The 17,251-nt window shown below is 37.2% G+C and overlaps 1 protein-coding gene and 2 long non-coding RNA genes across 3 annotated transcripts; 2 read left to right on the top strand and 1 right to left on the bottom strand.

Annotated features, from left to right (window-relative positions):
• The first annotated feature begins 283 nt into the window (after positions 1–283).
• Positions 284–4,582, top strand: LOC107778033 (uncharacterized). Its single transcript, XR_012705975.1, has 3 exons — positions 284–3,660; positions 3,737–4,148; positions 4,232–4,582. It is a non-coding gene; the product is annotated as an uncharacterized LOC107778033 (long non-coding RNA).
• A 206-nt stretch (positions 4,583–4,788) lies between these two features.
• On the bottom strand, positions 4,789–5,275 carry LOC142177496 (uncharacterized). The gene is made up of 2 exons (XR_012705974.1): positions 5,104–5,275; positions 4,789–5,006 (listed from the first exon to the last, which is right to left on the bottom strand). It is a non-coding gene; the product is annotated as an uncharacterized LOC142177496 (long non-coding RNA).
• Positions 5,276–8,252: 2,977 nt separating this feature from the next.
• LOC107778032 (uncharacterized) lies at positions 8,253–13,027 on the top strand. The gene is made up of 2 exons (XM_016598214.2): positions 8,253–8,837; positions 12,307–13,027. The coding sequence occupies exons 1-2, from the start codon at positions 8,384–8,386 to the stop codon at positions 12,807–12,809; spliced, it is 957 nt and encodes a 318-aa protein (XP_016453700.1). The 5' UTR covers positions 8,253–8,383; the 3' UTR covers positions 12,810–13,027.
• Positions 13,028–17,251: the final 4,224 nt, after the last annotated feature.

The raw sequence follows: 17,251 nt of genomic DNA, 5'->3' as shown, positions 1-17,251 counted from the left end.
AGACCATAACACCGACGAACATTAATACATTCAAACAAGGACAACGACACCATATCACAAATGAAAATTCCACCACGCTCAAAAATATCAAGTCTCGTTACTCCATCAACCAAACCTGAATATCCATAGTCTGATTGCCCTTCCTCCGCTGGAATTAGATGTCGAACCTCTAAACCATGAACTGAGAAATCATCCTTTCGAGTCATTCACTACTGCAATCAATAAATAAACACCCTACCATTACACCAACATTATACGATAACAACGCATGAACATCATAGCAACCTGTGCATAGCCTCAAAACCATAGGGAATACAGATACTGAGCCGAAACGACAGAACATTCTTCCACAAGGTGGCAATAATAGCCCGCCCGAACATGCAGGGAAAAATATTATGCACCACGTCTGCAATACCACTACAACTCCTCGATTCCCAATTGATAGCAAGCGCTTCACGTCGCATAAGATTAAGTAGGAAGGAAATAAAGGCATAAACCTCAAAGGAATCAAATTGCACGATGAGGAATCAAGAAAGGAAGTGCTCCTAACAGCCATGTAGCCTCTCGAAAATAAGTACAGACATCTCTGTACCAATCCGCAAGACTCTATTAGACTTGCTCATGACTCGTGAGACCCAAGTGAACCTAACGCTCTGATACCAAGCTATCACGGTCCAAAAATCACTATAGGCTGAGATAGTGCCCAACGTCGCTGTTAGGCTAGCCAACACTTAATTATTCATCCTTATTACCTTCGAAATCATAAATTTTATTAAGGAAGGAAGTTTACGCTTTTAAATCCACAGAAACGTACATACTTAGTAGTTTATTAAAAGAAATGAGAGGCGATAATAATATATAAATCTGTAAGAATCACTAACATATCCCAAAATCCGGTGTCACGAGTGCATGAGCCTTCACTAAGGAGTACAATAATAATACAGCATCTGTCTAGAATGTAAGTGAGACAGGATAAAATAAATAGTACGATGGAGACTCTGTGGACTGCGATGCATAGCCTGGAATGCAGCTCACATAAAGTCTCCTCAACAGCTGCGCCTACGCGCCAACATGATCACCAAATGAACCTGTCAGATCCTGCACATTTAGTGCAGAAGTGCAGCATTAGTATGTAAATAAATGCGTACCCAGTAAGCATCTAGCCTAACCCCGGAGAAGTAGTCATGAGGGATCAACATCGACACTTACTAAAGGTCCAATAAAAGCAATATGATAAATCATAAGCAGATATGAAGCACCATAATAATAATGGGGTAAAATTGTAGGTTACATAACCTTCCAAAAATTTCTTTTAAAGATATAGATTTCTTCATCTCGTATTCTATCTTAACAGCTCAGATGTATCATGTGCCAGTAACAAATGGATAAGGAAATATCACATAAATTTCTGGGCATCGGTGGAAGGATAATCTCGTGAATATTCGAACTACTAGCGATATAATGCACGATTATGCCGAGGTCGTTCGGCCTGATCCAGAATAATGTGTACACTACCGAGGGTCGAGCGGCACGAACCATAGTTGCATCTATTATACTACCGAGGTGTTCGATCCACTCCACAAGAAAGGAAGGAAATCATCGAATTACGAGACACGTGCTTACAATACAGTACATGAGCACAAAGTGAATACAAACCTTATCATTTCTCAAATAATTTGCCAACAACTCAAGGTAATAAGACTCGGCCTAACATATATGCAAATATTTATAAATCAATTCAATTATAATTTCATTTAATTAAGCTAGAAGGATGGATTCAAGTATTTCAAATATTATATGGTAAAGTCCTAAGTTTACCCTGACATAAACATGCTTTAGCCACGTACGGACTCTCATCACCTTGTACGTACATAGCACCCACAACTATTAGCATATAATAATTACATCACCTAGGGGTAGTTACCCCCTCACAAAGTTAGACAGGAGACTTACCTCGCTCCGAAGTTTCATAACCGGTCCCAAAGCCTCTCTAACACCTCAACTCAAAGCCAAACATTCCGAAACTAATCAAACAAGGTGCAAATCAATCAGAATATACATCAATGCTTACATTTTAACAATTTATAATGATTCCCAACTCCGCTCGAAAAGTTAATAAAGTCAACCCTCGGGTCCACGTGCCCGAATTCAGAAATTTTTCGAAGATAAACTTTATCCATAACATTACGAACTCAAAAATATGATTTATCCCTGATTCCATGTCCAATCTCGTGGTAAAAATCCAAAAAGGCCAATTTCTAGGTTTCTTTCAAAAAATCTCGCAATTTCTACTAATTTCCATGTCTAAATTCACATATAATCCATGTATTTCACTAACATTAGGTGGGAATTACTTACCTTGTAATGGTTGATGAAAATCTCCCCTTGAAGCTCTACAAAAATCGCCCAAGCCAAGAGAGAATAAAAGAAAATGGGCTAAATCCCATATAAAATCAAGTCTGCCCAGCGCTGCCTCGCACATGAGGAACAATAGACACTTTTGTGGCTCCGCACCTGCGGAAATTCCCATCGCAAGTGCAGTTCCCACTAATCCAGCCAAGTTCTCTTTTACGGACAAAATATCCGCTCCTGCGCTCTCTCTTCTGCGGAGTACTGACCGCTCCTGCGGTCTAGCATCAAAGGCCCAGATTCCGCATCTGTGGTGCCTCCCCTTCTTCTGCGCGATGTGCATCTGCGTGCCCGAACTCCACACCTGCGGCCCTTTGCCTAGCTGGCCTCCTTCGCTTTTGTGACGACCTCCTTCGCACCTGCGTGTCCGCACCTGCGGCCAAACCCATCGCAGGTGCGATGGCACCAGACTTCAGCATTTCCTCAAATCCCAATTTTGATCTGATTTCAATCTATTTCAAACCCGAGGCCCCCGAGGCCCCATCCGAACATATCAACACATCCCAAATCATGATACGAACTTAGTCGAAGTCTCAAAACACGTCGAACAACATCAAAATTATGAATCGACGATCGAAACCTTTCTTTAAATCTTTCAAACATTCAAACTTCGCCGAACGCGTCTGAATTATATTTAAACATTCCGGAATGATGCCAAACTTTACGCATAAGTCACAAATCACAATACGAACCTATTTCAAGGCTCATAATCCCAAATGGACATCGATAACATCAAAATCCACATCAAGTCAAACTTAAGAAATTCTTAGACTTTTAAAATGCCAACTTTCCATAATAAGCGCTGAAATACTTCCGAACCACCCGATACTCAACCCGAACATACGTCCAAGTGTTAAATTATGAAATGAACATAGTGGAACCTTCAATTCCAGATTCCAAGGTAGTTTACTCAAAAGTCAAACCTTAATCAATTCTTCCAACTTAAAGTTTTAGAATTTTCCATCTATATCAACTATGAACTTCCCGAGATTCGATTCCGACTATGTGTACAAGTCATAATACCTGAAGTGAAGCTATTCAAGGCCTCAAACCGATGAACGGCGTGCTAGATCTCAAAATGACCAGTTGGGTCATTACAAAACTAATACCTTGTAGACACAAGAGATGTATGAGAAAGGACAAAGATGAACCAAGAAAAAGAAATGGGGAAAAATATCAAAGAAAAGAGCTAAGATGACATGTTCTAACTGCCACCAAATTGGCCACAACAAAAAAAGGTGCAAATCAGGGGTATGTCCTTTTTAATTTTCATTGATCTACTTATTTGTTAACCTTCATCTTCTAACCTTTGTTTTGTTAATTATAGCCTCAAGAAAGACCAAGAACAACAACTGAAGCAACACCAAACAGTCAACCTGCTACTCAACAGTCTAGTAATACTATTGAAGCAATGCCAATGAGACAACCTAGTACCCGACATTCCAGTGTTTTTTCTTCTTTGTGTCAAGATACTACAAGAGTTAGAAATAATATTTCTACTGGGGAGAGGACTAGGAATAGGAGTTGGCAGAGGAAAGGGAAGGGGAACTGGTATAGGAAGGAGAAGGGGGGCTGGTTCTGATTCAACAAGTACAACAGTCACTGCACCTGCTGGATTTGCTACTGCTGCTTCTCTTCATGCTGCTAGTAAATCTGTTTCTGCTGCTGTTGGGAAAAAAAAAAGAGAACTGGGATTTGGCATTTACATAGACACATAACCTGGAAGACAAGTTCTTAATGTAAGCTCTTTCACATTTCTATATGATAGCTATTTCATAAGTTATTAATAGATTGCCTAATAGATATCACTCTAAATTTACAGACCAGAACACTAAGTAAAAAAGTCATCTCTAGTGGGAGGCAATTAAAGAATGCATCACTTACCAATATTAATCTTGGATTCAAGCCACCTAGATTGAAATGGAAGGGAAAAGCTGCTATTACTGGAAACCAACTTCAACAACAAAAAGAGAAGCAAATGAAAAAGAAAAAGCCTCATTAAAGAAGATTTCACTTTATGTAGTTTGTTCAAGTGTTTTGTATGATTTGGTTTTCATGAACTTAAAACTGCAGTTTTAGTTATTTGCTATTAAAGCAATGTTTGAGATATATGTTTGACATTTTATTTTGTGACTATTGCCTTGGTTTGAGCAATGAAATTTGTAGTTTATTCTATAAATTGTATTTGCATTGGTAGAGTTTATTGTACAGTTTGTATTTGTGTCTTTTAGTTGCGGTTGGGGAGAACATTAGTCATGTCAAAATTTTACTGAAATATTAGTCCAAAGGTGGTTCAACTTGTATTCATCTATGTTTCTTATATTGCAACATTCAAAAGAGCTACTAGTTTACATAACTGCCAATACACAAAAGAGCTCCTTCAACCAACTAAATTTCAATATACATAGCAAATATTACATAAGAAACTCTCTAACAATCCAAACGAGTATCACAATCACTAGCAATATTCTATACTTTCTCCTCATCTTCTTCTTTTCTTTGTCGTATTTTTTGATCCTCTTCAAAAATTCCCAAATTACAATCCTAGCTTGTTCAGGAAATTCATCTTCAAACCACTTAAAATATTTACACCCTTCCTATAAAACAATAAGAAAGGTCCATAAAAATGGAGTCTTGGCCAACCAATTTGAAGAAATAAAATAGGCGCAAAAAATAACTTTAAAAATTACTTACTCGACCATATTGGCATCCAAGATACCTACGACCTAGGTTATTTTGTGACCACAAAATCATCAATTCTGCCCTTTTACCACAATGACAATACAAGGTGCCTGCCATTTTTGATAATACTTCGTAATAGAGAAAGAGGGAATATAGAAGTAGGAAAAGGTCGGGGAATAATGGGGAATAATGGGGATTTAGGTTTAGGAATTAGAGAATTGGGATAAATATAAAAGGAATTCATTAAGGGTATAATAGTAATTTTGCAGTTTTTTAACTGTTACAACCAAGAAAAATTTAACCTAACGTGCTGCCCAGCGTTTGTATCTCACTCGAGTTGCCATGTCAGAGACGTGTGTTTACTTGACACAATAAAACCAAACATAAAGTGTCTATATGATCACTTGATAAGTTGGAGTGTGAGATAGACATCTTGGGCCAACTTTAGGTGTCTCTTTATGTTTTTTGCCGATATGATAATATAAATATTTTTACATTATCAATGCATATAACTTAAAACTCTTGTAAATATGATAAGTCATTGTCGATTTTTCGAATAGCTTACTCAACATAGTTTAATATAGAGCAAACTTCATTTGGTCAGCCACTAGAAACTAATATCAGACGCTAGCCACAAAATTACAGTATGCATTTTATAGCCCAAAACTAATTAAAAGGCTAGCCACCGACCCAACTATCACGGAAACATAGTGTTGAGCTGCAGACACGCCGGATACTACAACACATTCTCCGGAAGAATCCCGCCGGAGATAGGGAACTTGTCCGAGCTCGTACGTTTCGATGCTGCTAACTGTGGACTTTCCGGCAACATTCCGTCGGAGATAGGGAAGCTTAAGAAATTGGATACTTTGTTCTTACAAGTGAATTCTCTTTCTGAGCCGCCATCAACCCTTCTCTCTCTCTCTATTTTTCTTCCTTTCTCTTTCAACCTGTCTCTATATATCTATGTGTGGATTGAATTGAATTGATATATGTATAGAGATTTTGGGGGTTTGAAATTAGGGTTTGGGAGAAAAAGGGAAGGAAAATGGGTTCGCGATCGAAGTAAGAGGGGGAAAGAAGGGAGAAAGAGGACTGGAATTGTTTGGTGGGTTTTGGGAGTTGAAATTTTGGAAATTCAAACGTGAATTGTAGTGTCCATTTCTGCTGCAGCTGCTGCCTTCATCCTTCCTTCTTCCAAAAATAGATTTTAGTATTATTTTTGAAGTATTTTGCTTGTTAAATTTTTAATTTTTTGTCTCACAATCTTCACTATACAAAATAAACTGTCACTATATAAAATATATACAAAAATAGACTGTCATTATACAAAACATATACTAAATAGACTGCCACTATTAGGGGTGGGCATAAAATTCGAAAAACCAAATTCCGAACCGAACCGAATTAATTTGATATTTCGATATTTTTCGGTATTTTTCGCTATAGGATTTTCGGTATTTCGGTACGGTATTCTGTATTGAGTTTTTGATATTTCAGCATACCGAAATATTTAAGTCCAAGCTCACCTCTATTTCTATTTTTCAGCCCAATAAGCCTAAGCCCAACACCACAAGCCCCCTAATTCCCTGTGTAAACTTGAATTCTGCTGCTCGTTAGATGCTGGCATACTGCTTGTTAAAAATTTAAAATGATTTCCTTTTAATGAATTCTGCTGCTGGCCTGCTGTTGCAAACTTGCAATTGTAATTGTACTGGTTGCTCATGCTTCCTTATAAACCTTTTGGCCTTCTTGCTTAGATAAAGTGTATTTCCTAAGGCTTACTTCTTATGTTATCATTATGGACATAATTGTTTTAAGTTATGAATGATGAGAATTGAGAAAGGAACTTTATTTACATAAAAGAAAATGCAGCAATGCCTTACATTGGAGAAAATGCCGCTTAATATTCTTCTTTAATTGTTTGGTTACACATATTTCATACACAGTACTCATATGTGAAAATGCTTTATACAAACTGCTAGCTTAGCACAGCGTGTCCACTCTCCATTTACATAATCTATTTACGTTTGTAAAATATTTCCTTTTAAAAACACGATTCCGTTAATGTATCAAACCGAAACCGTAACGAAACCTTACCGAACCAAAATAAGAAATATCGAACCGTACCGAACTAGTTGGGTACGGTATTTGGTATACACAATTGATAAACCGAATACCGAAATACCGAACCGAAATTCTTAAATACCGAACCGAAGTACCGAATGCCCACCCCTAGTACCAGGTCCATAAGCTATAAAATATTATGGTCCACAATAATATCTTATTAAGGCTTATCTTGTAATATCTATAATATAATGTCACTATACAAAAAATATACAAAATAGACTGTCACTATACAAAAAATATACTAAATAGACTGTCACTATACAAAAAATATACAAAATAGACTGTCATTATACAATAAATATACAAAATAGACTGTCTCTATACAAAAAATATACAAAATAGACATTTCGGGCTATTAAATGTAATATGTTTGGAGCGGAGGGCCATTTTCTATCAATGGACAAAAATATGGGCTATTAAAATTTTGAGGGGCTACATAGAGTAATTTTCTCTGTAATATACGGCAAATGGCCAAATATATCCCTATACTATGAGAAAATATTTAAATATATTCTTTGTTATATTTTGGGTCCAAATATTTTCCTGCCGTAATGCTATTGGTTCAAATATAACCACTCTGTTAAGTTTATCCAAGGTGGACATCAAACGCTAGTTGACATTGATATTTGATGAGGTGGATGCCATATGACATACCATCTCAACGCCCCTAATCCATATATAAATGATCAAAATTTGAAATATAATATTTTTCTTGGTAGCAGTAATGATGGCAATAGTGACGAAGGTGACGAAAATTTTAGTGGTGGAAAAAAAATAGAAAGGAGGGGTAAAATTGGTTAGGCACGCTGAGGTGGCAAGTCATGTGTCATCTACCTCGTCAAATGTGAGTGCCATGTAGGATTAGATGCTCATTTTTGGACAAATTTAACGGAAAAATGATATATTTTAACTATTAGTATAAAAATAAGATTATATTTGGACTCAAAGTATAAAGAGTCACTTTTAAACATTTTGTGACAGTACATGTATATTACACTTTTCCCTTTAATATATCATTATTCATGTAGTACTAATAATTTATTAATCATACAGTTCACTAAATTTTATCTCAATTCTTCTTCTTAACTGTTCTTCAGCTGCTCTTCTTCCCCTGCAGCTATGCCACACTTCCGGCGTTAGATTCAAAAAAATTAGGCCTCAAATGGAGAAGAGCGGTGGTTCACTGCGGACGCGTTCACAGGTGGCGCCTGACTGGACGTTACATGAGTCACTGACCCTAGTGAACGAAATGAAATCAACCCAAATTGAATGCGGCAATACGCTAGCGTCTTTCCAGAAATGGCAATCAACGGTGCAAAATTGCAACTCGCTGGGCGTGAATCGGAGCCTGAATCAGTGCAAAAGGCGGTGGGAATTTATGTTGGAAAATTACAATAAAGTTAAGCCCTGGGAAACGGCGTACTGGACGACGTCGTTTGATGGGGATAGGAAGAGTGAATTGGGTTTACCGGAGGAGTTTGATTTCAAGTTGTTTAGTGCTATTGGTAGGTATTTGAGTTTATTACAGGGTGAGGATGGTGGCGGTGCTGAAACTGACCCGGATTCTGACCCGGAAGCCCAGCGGGCTCAAGGAAACAATTCTTTCTTGGAAATTGGTACTATTTCTGCTCTCGAATTTATTCTTGCTTTTTTAATTGAATCTTATTATATAGTTTAGTTGACATTTGAGTTCAAACTACTGTGTGAATAATTGTTGTTTAATTAACATCTGAAATTAATCAGGATTTCTCACTAGTTCTTATTTGGAAAATTTGGAGATATTAGATGTTGTACTAAAATACATCAATTTATAACGAATGTCGCAGGAGAAATCTTTTCAGAAGCAAAACCAATGTGGATTGAGGTTTCTCGTAGGAACACTTGGAGCGTACTCAAATCTAGATTAAGACACTCATAGGTCAAAGTTGATACCAAAACAAAAAATTAGATTTTTAAAAAATGAAGATTATGAAGCTGGATAAACTTTATCCCACAAAATTTGAATTAAAACGATTGAACTATTTGATGGTTTCTATCTCAATAAGCTTTTTGATGGCCTTAGATGGTGTAAAATGTGGTTAATGACTAACTTAAGCCTAGATTGTGATTATCTCAAGCGTGAACATGTTTATAATGATATGAACTGATAACTGAAACTCAAAGGAACAGAGTTTAAAGTGGAGGGATAAAAACTTTTGGGGAAGCAATTTCTTCGGACAGAAGAAGATTATGTAAACACTTACTCGAGATCTCACTTATCAGATTCCATTGTGGAAGAAACAATTTTTTCTGCAGCCAAGCTAGCATTATCTATCAATGAAGAGTGCAGCTTGGTACTGCGGGGATAGACATATTACTAATCATTTTATGAACTTAGATTGATGATATGCTGAATTTTAAATCATGTTTAGTTGGGAGATTCTATCGGAGAGCCGAAAGGTTGATACAATGCTAGTGTGGGTCCCGCCAACATGTAATGTAACTGTTGGGTGACAGTATTCTCAACGGATGATACTCTACTCCTATTTCAAGTTCCAATGAAGTTTGCAGAAATGGTGTTAAAATCTGAGAGTATACGGTCATTTACGCTTTGTTATTGCTGAACTGCTGGTCTTTTCAAATGGGATGTTTGGATCTACGAAGGAGAATGATGTTAGTGAGTTTGTTTGTAATATCTCTCCATTTATGACATGCCTGAGAACTTACTGACTGATCTCCAAAATTTGTGGATAAGGATTTCCCCATCCCTATACGATTAATGTAGAGGAAAGATCGTCATTTAAGAATGAGAGAAAAGATGTCATAGTTGAGTACAGTAGCTTCTGTGATTTGTTGGTGAAAGGATTGAAGTTGAGAAAGCAGTTTGAGGCATTTGGTGAAACTAAGGCTGAAAATAGTTAAACCAGCCTCCGGAGTAGGAATGGGAATAAAGACCTCTCCTCGGATGCCGAAAACTAAAACGGAGAAGAAGATGATTAGCAACTTTAGTGTAACAGAATATGAGAGGGATTAGTAATGGTTCCGCCCCTAGGGCACTATTCGCCTTGGGAGTGGTTTGGCCATCAAGTTGCTTTGTGGGGTAGGGGACCAGACTGGTGAGTGCTGTGGTTGTTGTGTGCAGGGTATGTGACACCCCCAAGCAATTTACTTGAGAATATTGTCACCCATCAGTATAAATTGGCTGCCACCATTGGTCCAACATCTGGTTCTTTTTAAGAGTTCTTCCACAGCTCTACTGTGCCAGGTAAATATGTTGATAAATTTGGAGGAACATTATAATAAACCTCAATTAGTTTGGGATTGAGGCATAGATAATTGATTGGTTGATTGATGTGTGTGCTTGATTTATAGGCACACACAAGTTGACATGAGGAAACTATTGTCTCGTATTGACTGAAGTCATTGACTAGAGGAATTGATAAATCTTAGAATACTGTTATTACGTGTGATAAACACACATGTCGAGATGAGGAACCTTTTTTCTTGTAGTGAAGATCATTGACCGAAGGGCACGTTGATCTTAGAATTGAATCAACTTTTTGACTCTTTAAACCTTTATTATAATTAAAATTATTCCACTCTGATTAGGATCATTGACTTCAAAGGTGTTTTATGGGCACGCCCTCGGATGTGTCTCTAACGAAGTGTGCTTGTGACACGCCTTGGAGTGGCAGTGATAGACATATGTCTCGTGAGATGTTTTCTCCAAGGGTTTGGTCATATGCCTAGACGCGCCTAGCTCCTTTAAGCGAGGTGAGCGCCTTGCTGAGCCCTTTGCAATTATGGAAATCCACATCTAAATTAAACCCTTTGGGAAGAGAAGGATGACAATCATAAAAGGAATAGTCCAAGTATTCATTATTTAAGACTTAGTTTAGAAAGCAAATTATAAAATACAACCTTATCTAGTTGCTCATAAGAAAAATATAGGTGTCTAGAACGTGGCTGGTCGGAGTAGCAACTGCAAACAGCGTGTGATAGGAGCGGCGACAACTGGAATGATTGACAGTAACAGTGGCAACAAGAGCCAACAAGCAGAGAGAAACCAAATGTAGAGGCAGCGTCTTATGAGTCTGAAGTGAAGAGATTTTACGAAGAAGACAAGAAAAACATACTTTGGTCTTAACTTATCCAACTCTAATGGGTTATTGGCTTGGAAAAGAACGAATTGGCTCTTAAGAAACGAAGAAGGCGCTCGCCCTTGTTGTACAAATGGGTTATATAGTTTTTCACTTTTGAATAATAAGCCATTGGGTATCCAACTTTTGTAGAAATAATCCATAAAAAGTGTTGACCAAAAACTAGTATTTTGGTTAAGAATGATTCTATTGCGATTAATTTGCTTAAAAGGAAAATGAAAATGTCATATTTTGATCTTCTGATTATTCTTTATTCTTCCCTTATCAAAAAACAAATAATTTTATCTTATGATTAGATTTTTATATTGTATTTCGTATACTTTCTACAACTCTTTTTGGAAATTTCTAAAATATTTATGTGTTTTAAACATTTACTTAATATTAAATCCAAGGTGTTAAGTAAACTGCTTTGCCCCGCACCAGACGCCTTTTAAGACATTGATTAGGATAATGAGTATCTTATTTCTGGGTAAGCTTGGTAATTACGTCACCAACCTCTCCTCCATTAATGAATGATAGGTGTTGATTCCTGGGAATGCAAATGTCGACATTCAGTTCACTTTCCATAGTGGTGATTCTTTGTTCTCTCTTTGCATTCTTCATTTAAGTGAACAGATGAACTTGTCGTTTTATCTTCTGGTTTCTGATGCCTGATTTAGTGCAAAATGACTTGCTGAATTTTGTCATTTTGCAGAACTAAATGACTGCAGATCCTCACATGACAAATAGACTGCAAATCTTCATCATTGTAGTACCATTCTAGATTTAATTAGCATAACTGATCATTCTTGCACATGACACGACAAACTTTTTGGCGAAATCATCTTTCCTTACTTAGTGTAAGGTATACCATAGAGAAAGAAGAAGTAAAAAAGAAAAGCAATATCTTGAAATGAAAATTGACTTTTCAGTATCAGCTAAATGTGTTACATTCTTGTATCATCAGGTCTTAAAAGGCAGCGCCAAAGGACGAAACCACGAAAGTACAAAATGGAGGAAAGGTTGAATCCATGGAGACGCATCTTAAATGAAAACAGGAAATATGAGCAATCCATGGTGGGGATAAAGCATGAAGCTAGCGTAGATGCAAAGTTGGAAGCCCCAAGTCATGAGAAATCCAGCTTACAGATAAAGCATGAGACATCCAGTCCGGAGGAAAAGGTTGAACTTCCAAGCCTTAGCCTGGTCAATACGGTAAAGGCTGAGCAGATTAATGTAGATAATCCAGAAGAAATGATGGCTGCAACTCTTAGGGAAAATGCAGAATTAATCACTGCAATAATCGAAGGAAGTCCGATGGATGATAGAGATTGCAGACTTGCTGATTTGAAGAATTTTGAGGCTGGACGTGTTCATTTGATCAGAAGTCAAGGCAACCAACTTATTGAATGTCTCGGAAAAATTTCAGACACCCTTAGCCAGCTTTGTGATTCAATTCACAAAAAATAACTAAACTTTAATAGTTTAGCGTTTTCCATTATGGTACGCTTTGTAATGTGACGACTAATCAGCTGCTTTTACTTCTATCTTCATCGATGTAATGATGAGATAACTCGGATTGCAGGAAATTCTGATATTTGTTGATTCTTCTATGAGAGATACAAGAAATCCAAGGTGCTCTTTGCATTATATAATAGTGACACTTCCGGACACTTGAGGTTGTGTGTAATGTATGTAGACAGTGTGCTCGTGTCCCCTCCCCTGCAAAAGGTTGCCTCCATCATTCTGTGTTCGTTCATTGTCAAACATAGCTGCAGTTCGTCCCTCCCCTTATCCTCTCAATTTTAGTGGTCTTCTGGTTGCAGTTGAAGGTAAAAGCATAACAGTAATAAAAAAAATGGAATATGATCGGTAGGATATTGCTTTTTTGCTTTTCGATAACTCTGTCTTAGATATCTATCAGGTCTGATTAAATTTTTTACAAAGCTCTCAAATGTTAAGAAGATGCAATGTTTGAAGATGCAGAATGCTGGGCTAAACTGTCGACTTCAAAAATGAAGAAATTTGAAGGATAGAGAGTTTTGTATTTGTCAAATACTTTGCTTCAATTTTTATGGTAATGTTTAACTGGGCACAAAGTTTAAGAAGCAAAAAAGGTCTCTTGACATTAGGAGTAAAATAGAAAGTTTAAATTTAAAAGCCTATCATTGTTTTTGTAAGATGGAAGGCAGAGAATATTTAGGGAAACGGGGTTCTAAAAATCGAAACGACCGGTTGGATCCTTACATAGGTGAACCTTCAAAAATTCTTTCCTACATATTCTCTCTTTCCTGTTGTCTCAATTACTTCATTAAATTACACTTATATAGCTACAATCTTAAAGTATACTCATGAAAGTACGAACACCTGAAGCTAAAACCTTGAGGAACCAAGACTAAGGGGACAAAGCATCTTGAAGTTAAATCCTAGAAGTCCTCAAAATGTGATTATATAGTACATTATATTTAATTGTAACAAAGATTGAGGAGACAAAGTGTCACGACCCAAAATCTCAATACTAGGCAAGCCGACAATTTCAATAAACCACCATATCTTTTAAGTTTGAACAACATAATATATAAATTCAGTGAAAGAAATCTCACAAATACAGATATAAACACTCATAAAATCCGGTGTCACTGAATACATGAGCATATAAAATGAATACAAAGTCTAACTCACAAAACATTGTCTAAAAGTATAGAACAACACAATAATTGAAAGAAAGAAAGTCAAGGTCCGCGGACTCCAGACAACTACCTTGATAGTCTCCAACTGATAGCATTCTGAGATCTAACGGTTGCCGTGTCCGAAAGCACCTGGATCTGCACACGAGGTGCAGAGTGTAGTATGAGTACAATCAACTCAATAAGTAACAAGACTAACCTCTGGGCTGAAAGTAGTGACGAGCTCCGCAGGTACAATCCAGTATAAATAATGGTACAGAAATGTAGGCATGCTTTCAAGTTCAACAGTTAAACTCACTACTAGTGAAATAGATCAATACTGCATGATATGAGGAATATGACATCTCAGTGGAAAGACCCCATGTAATACTGGTCCCTAATCATTCGGTCACTCGGTATTGTTTATGGCCAATCCAGCCCATGGATATTCCATCCCGTATATATATATACATCGACTAACAGTTAGTCACTCAGTACCGTATATAGCCAATCCATCCCTGGGGTAATTTATTCCCCAAATATAAATGATACGGACAAGATCCATGTCCAGAAAAAAATTATCACAATATAAATAAGGCAAGTTCATACCCTCGGAAGTCTATCCCGAATATATAATCATCTACGCTCACTGGGGGTGTGTATAGACTCCGAATGGGCTCCTTTAGCCCAAGCGTGATATAAAGCCGATATGGCCTACTACAGGCGGGTAGTCCCAATCCGTATAATAATAAAGCCTATAAGACCTGCTACAGGTAGGCAGCCCCGATCCATATAATAGTAAAGGTTATAAGGCTTGTTGCAGGCGGGCAACCCCGATCCATTTAATAATAATATATATAAAGCCAATATGGCCTGCTACGACGCGCAACTCGATCCCATAAATATCTTTACAATGAATAAATATGACTGAGTATGAAATGTATATTTTTAAAATAATTAATTTAACAGCAACACGACCCCATGGGTCCCAAAATATCGGCACGTAGTCTAAACATGATCTTTAATAAGAGCCTCAACTCAATTTCACTAACACGTGGGAAATGTTGAGATAATTACATGATTCTTTAATTTTTACAACTTCACAGAATTAATCAAGTCACAATTTTAATGGTGCACGTCCACACGCTAATCAACTATCGTGTGCGTCACCTCCAAATAATTTATATAATACCAATTCGGGGATTCATACCCTTAGAACCAAGTTTCGAAGTGTTATTTACCTCAAACCGTATAATTTCTTACTCCGGTATGCCCTTGCCTCGTGAATTGGACTCCGAAAGTCTCATATTTAGCCACAATTAATTCGATTCAGTCAAACAAAAATATAGGAATTTATTCTATATGAAGATACAAAATTTTAACAAAATTCGAATTTTCACCCAAAAATCGCCCGTGGAGCCCACGTCTCAGAACTCGACAAAAGTTACAAAATCCATAAGCTCATTCAACCACGAGTCTATCCATTATGCTCTGCCATGGATTTGAGCTGAATAGAAGAGAATCCCTAGAGCTGAATAGATTGCCAAAGCAGAAAATGAAGTTGGAATGAAATGGAGGGAATATTCTAGAAGATTCAACTGAAATCTTACTATTGCAATCCAACTGTACATGTATATGTAGGAAAACAAAAATAGAACTAACTCAAACACTAGATACAGTTAACTAACTCTACCACTTATCATAGTAAGCTTAAGTTACAACCAATTAACTACCTAACCAGGGTAAGAACAAATTTTCAACTCCCAGCTTGCTCAATAGATGATAATGTGGGGTCTTCCCAAGTCCTTTGGTAAGTAAACCTGTAACTTGGTCTTTGGTACTAATATGATGAGTCTGAATGAGACCTTGCTGCAACTTCCCCCTCGCAAAATGACAGTCGATGTCAATACGAGAAATATTGGATTGGAAGCTATTTGTATAGCTTCTTTACTGTCACAAAAAAGGTATATGGACAATGTCACACTTATGCATATTCCTTAAACAGCCCCACAAGCCAGGATAGTTCAGCCACTATTGAAGCCATGCTTCTAAACTCTGTCTTTGCTAAACTTCTTGACATTGTGCTTTATTTCTCTGATTTCCAAGAAATCGAAGATTGCCCATACTTCACAATGTATCTTGTGACTGACTTTCTGGACTGTGGACAGGCTGCCCAGTCTGAGTCACTCTAAGCAACTAAAGTGTAAGCTTGCGCATATGACATCAACAACCCCCAAACCTGGAGCATTCTTCACATATCTGATGACTCTTATGGCTGCATTCATGTGTGGCCTTTTAGGTTTGTGCATGAATTGACTTAGAACCTGAACCATATAGGCTATATCAGGTTTGGTCATGGTAAGATATAACAACCTTCCTACTGGCCTTTGATAAGGTTCAACATCTTCCAGTACACTGTTTTCCTCATCCTTGGTCTGTGTAGCTTCTTCAAACTCTACTGATGTTAGCTTCTAATTAACTTCTAGTGGTGTAGACACTAGTTTTGCTCTCCCTTGATACCAAAACCCTGAGGAAGCTACATATATACATCTTCAAAGAGATCACCTTGCAAGAAGGCATTGTGTACATCCTTTTAGCTACATGAGAAAAAGTCTCCTTGTTGTCTAAATATTTATTTTGGTTGAAACCTTTGGGTACAAGCCTAGCCTTGAACCTTTTCACTTTTTTATTGGCTTTGTATTTGACTTTATACACCCATTTTTATCCTATAGGAGTTTTACCTTTAGGTAGATCAACTATATCCCAAGTCCTGTTTTCTTTTGAGGCTTGAATTTCCTATTGCATAGCAGTGACCCATCTTGCATCCTTGGTTTTCTCAGAATAATGTTTAGGCTCAACAATAACTGATTGTCTAGTGAGACACTTCACATATGAAGGAGACAATCCATCATAACTCAGATAATTTGACATAGGATATACACAAGAGCTTGTCACACAACCTTGCAACCATCTGGTAGGACCAGTTATTCTTTGTGACTTTTTGATTGCCATAGGTTTGGGCATCCTCTACATGTGAGGAATATTGAGGAGTGTCAATAACTTGTGATGCAGAAATGTCAAATTGTGCCTCAGGACTCAGTGGTGAATCAACATCATCAAGTGCATTGTCATTAGCAGGTGTAGGTGGAGTCTCCTAAACATCATCATGTACATGTGAAGGTAAATGCTCACCAGTTAATTCAAGAAATGGTAATAAAGGATTGGATAACATCTTTATCGAAAGAA

This window comes from Nicotiana tabacum, chromosome 23 (assembly GCF_000715075.1).
Source record: "Nicotiana tabacum cultivar K326 chromosome 23, ASM71507v2, whole genome shotgun sequence".
Classification (NCBI taxonomy): Eukaryota; Viridiplantae; Streptophyta; class Magnoliopsida; order Solanales; family Solanaceae; genus Nicotiana; species Nicotiana tabacum.
Note: the sequence above shows the minus strand (reverse complement) of the source record. Positions and strands in the feature narration are given on the sequence as shown.

Excerpts from the sequence above, each read along its gene's own strand:
- LOC107778032 (XM_016598214.2), top strand. The coding sequence starts at position 8,384 with ATGGAGAAGAGCGGTGGTTCACTGCGGACGCGTTCACAGGTGGCGCCT. Across the intron at positions 8,838-12,306 it reads CAATTCTTTCTTGGAAATTG|GTCTTAAAAGGCAGCGCCAA; the intron begins GTACTATTTCTG and ends TTGTATCATCAG.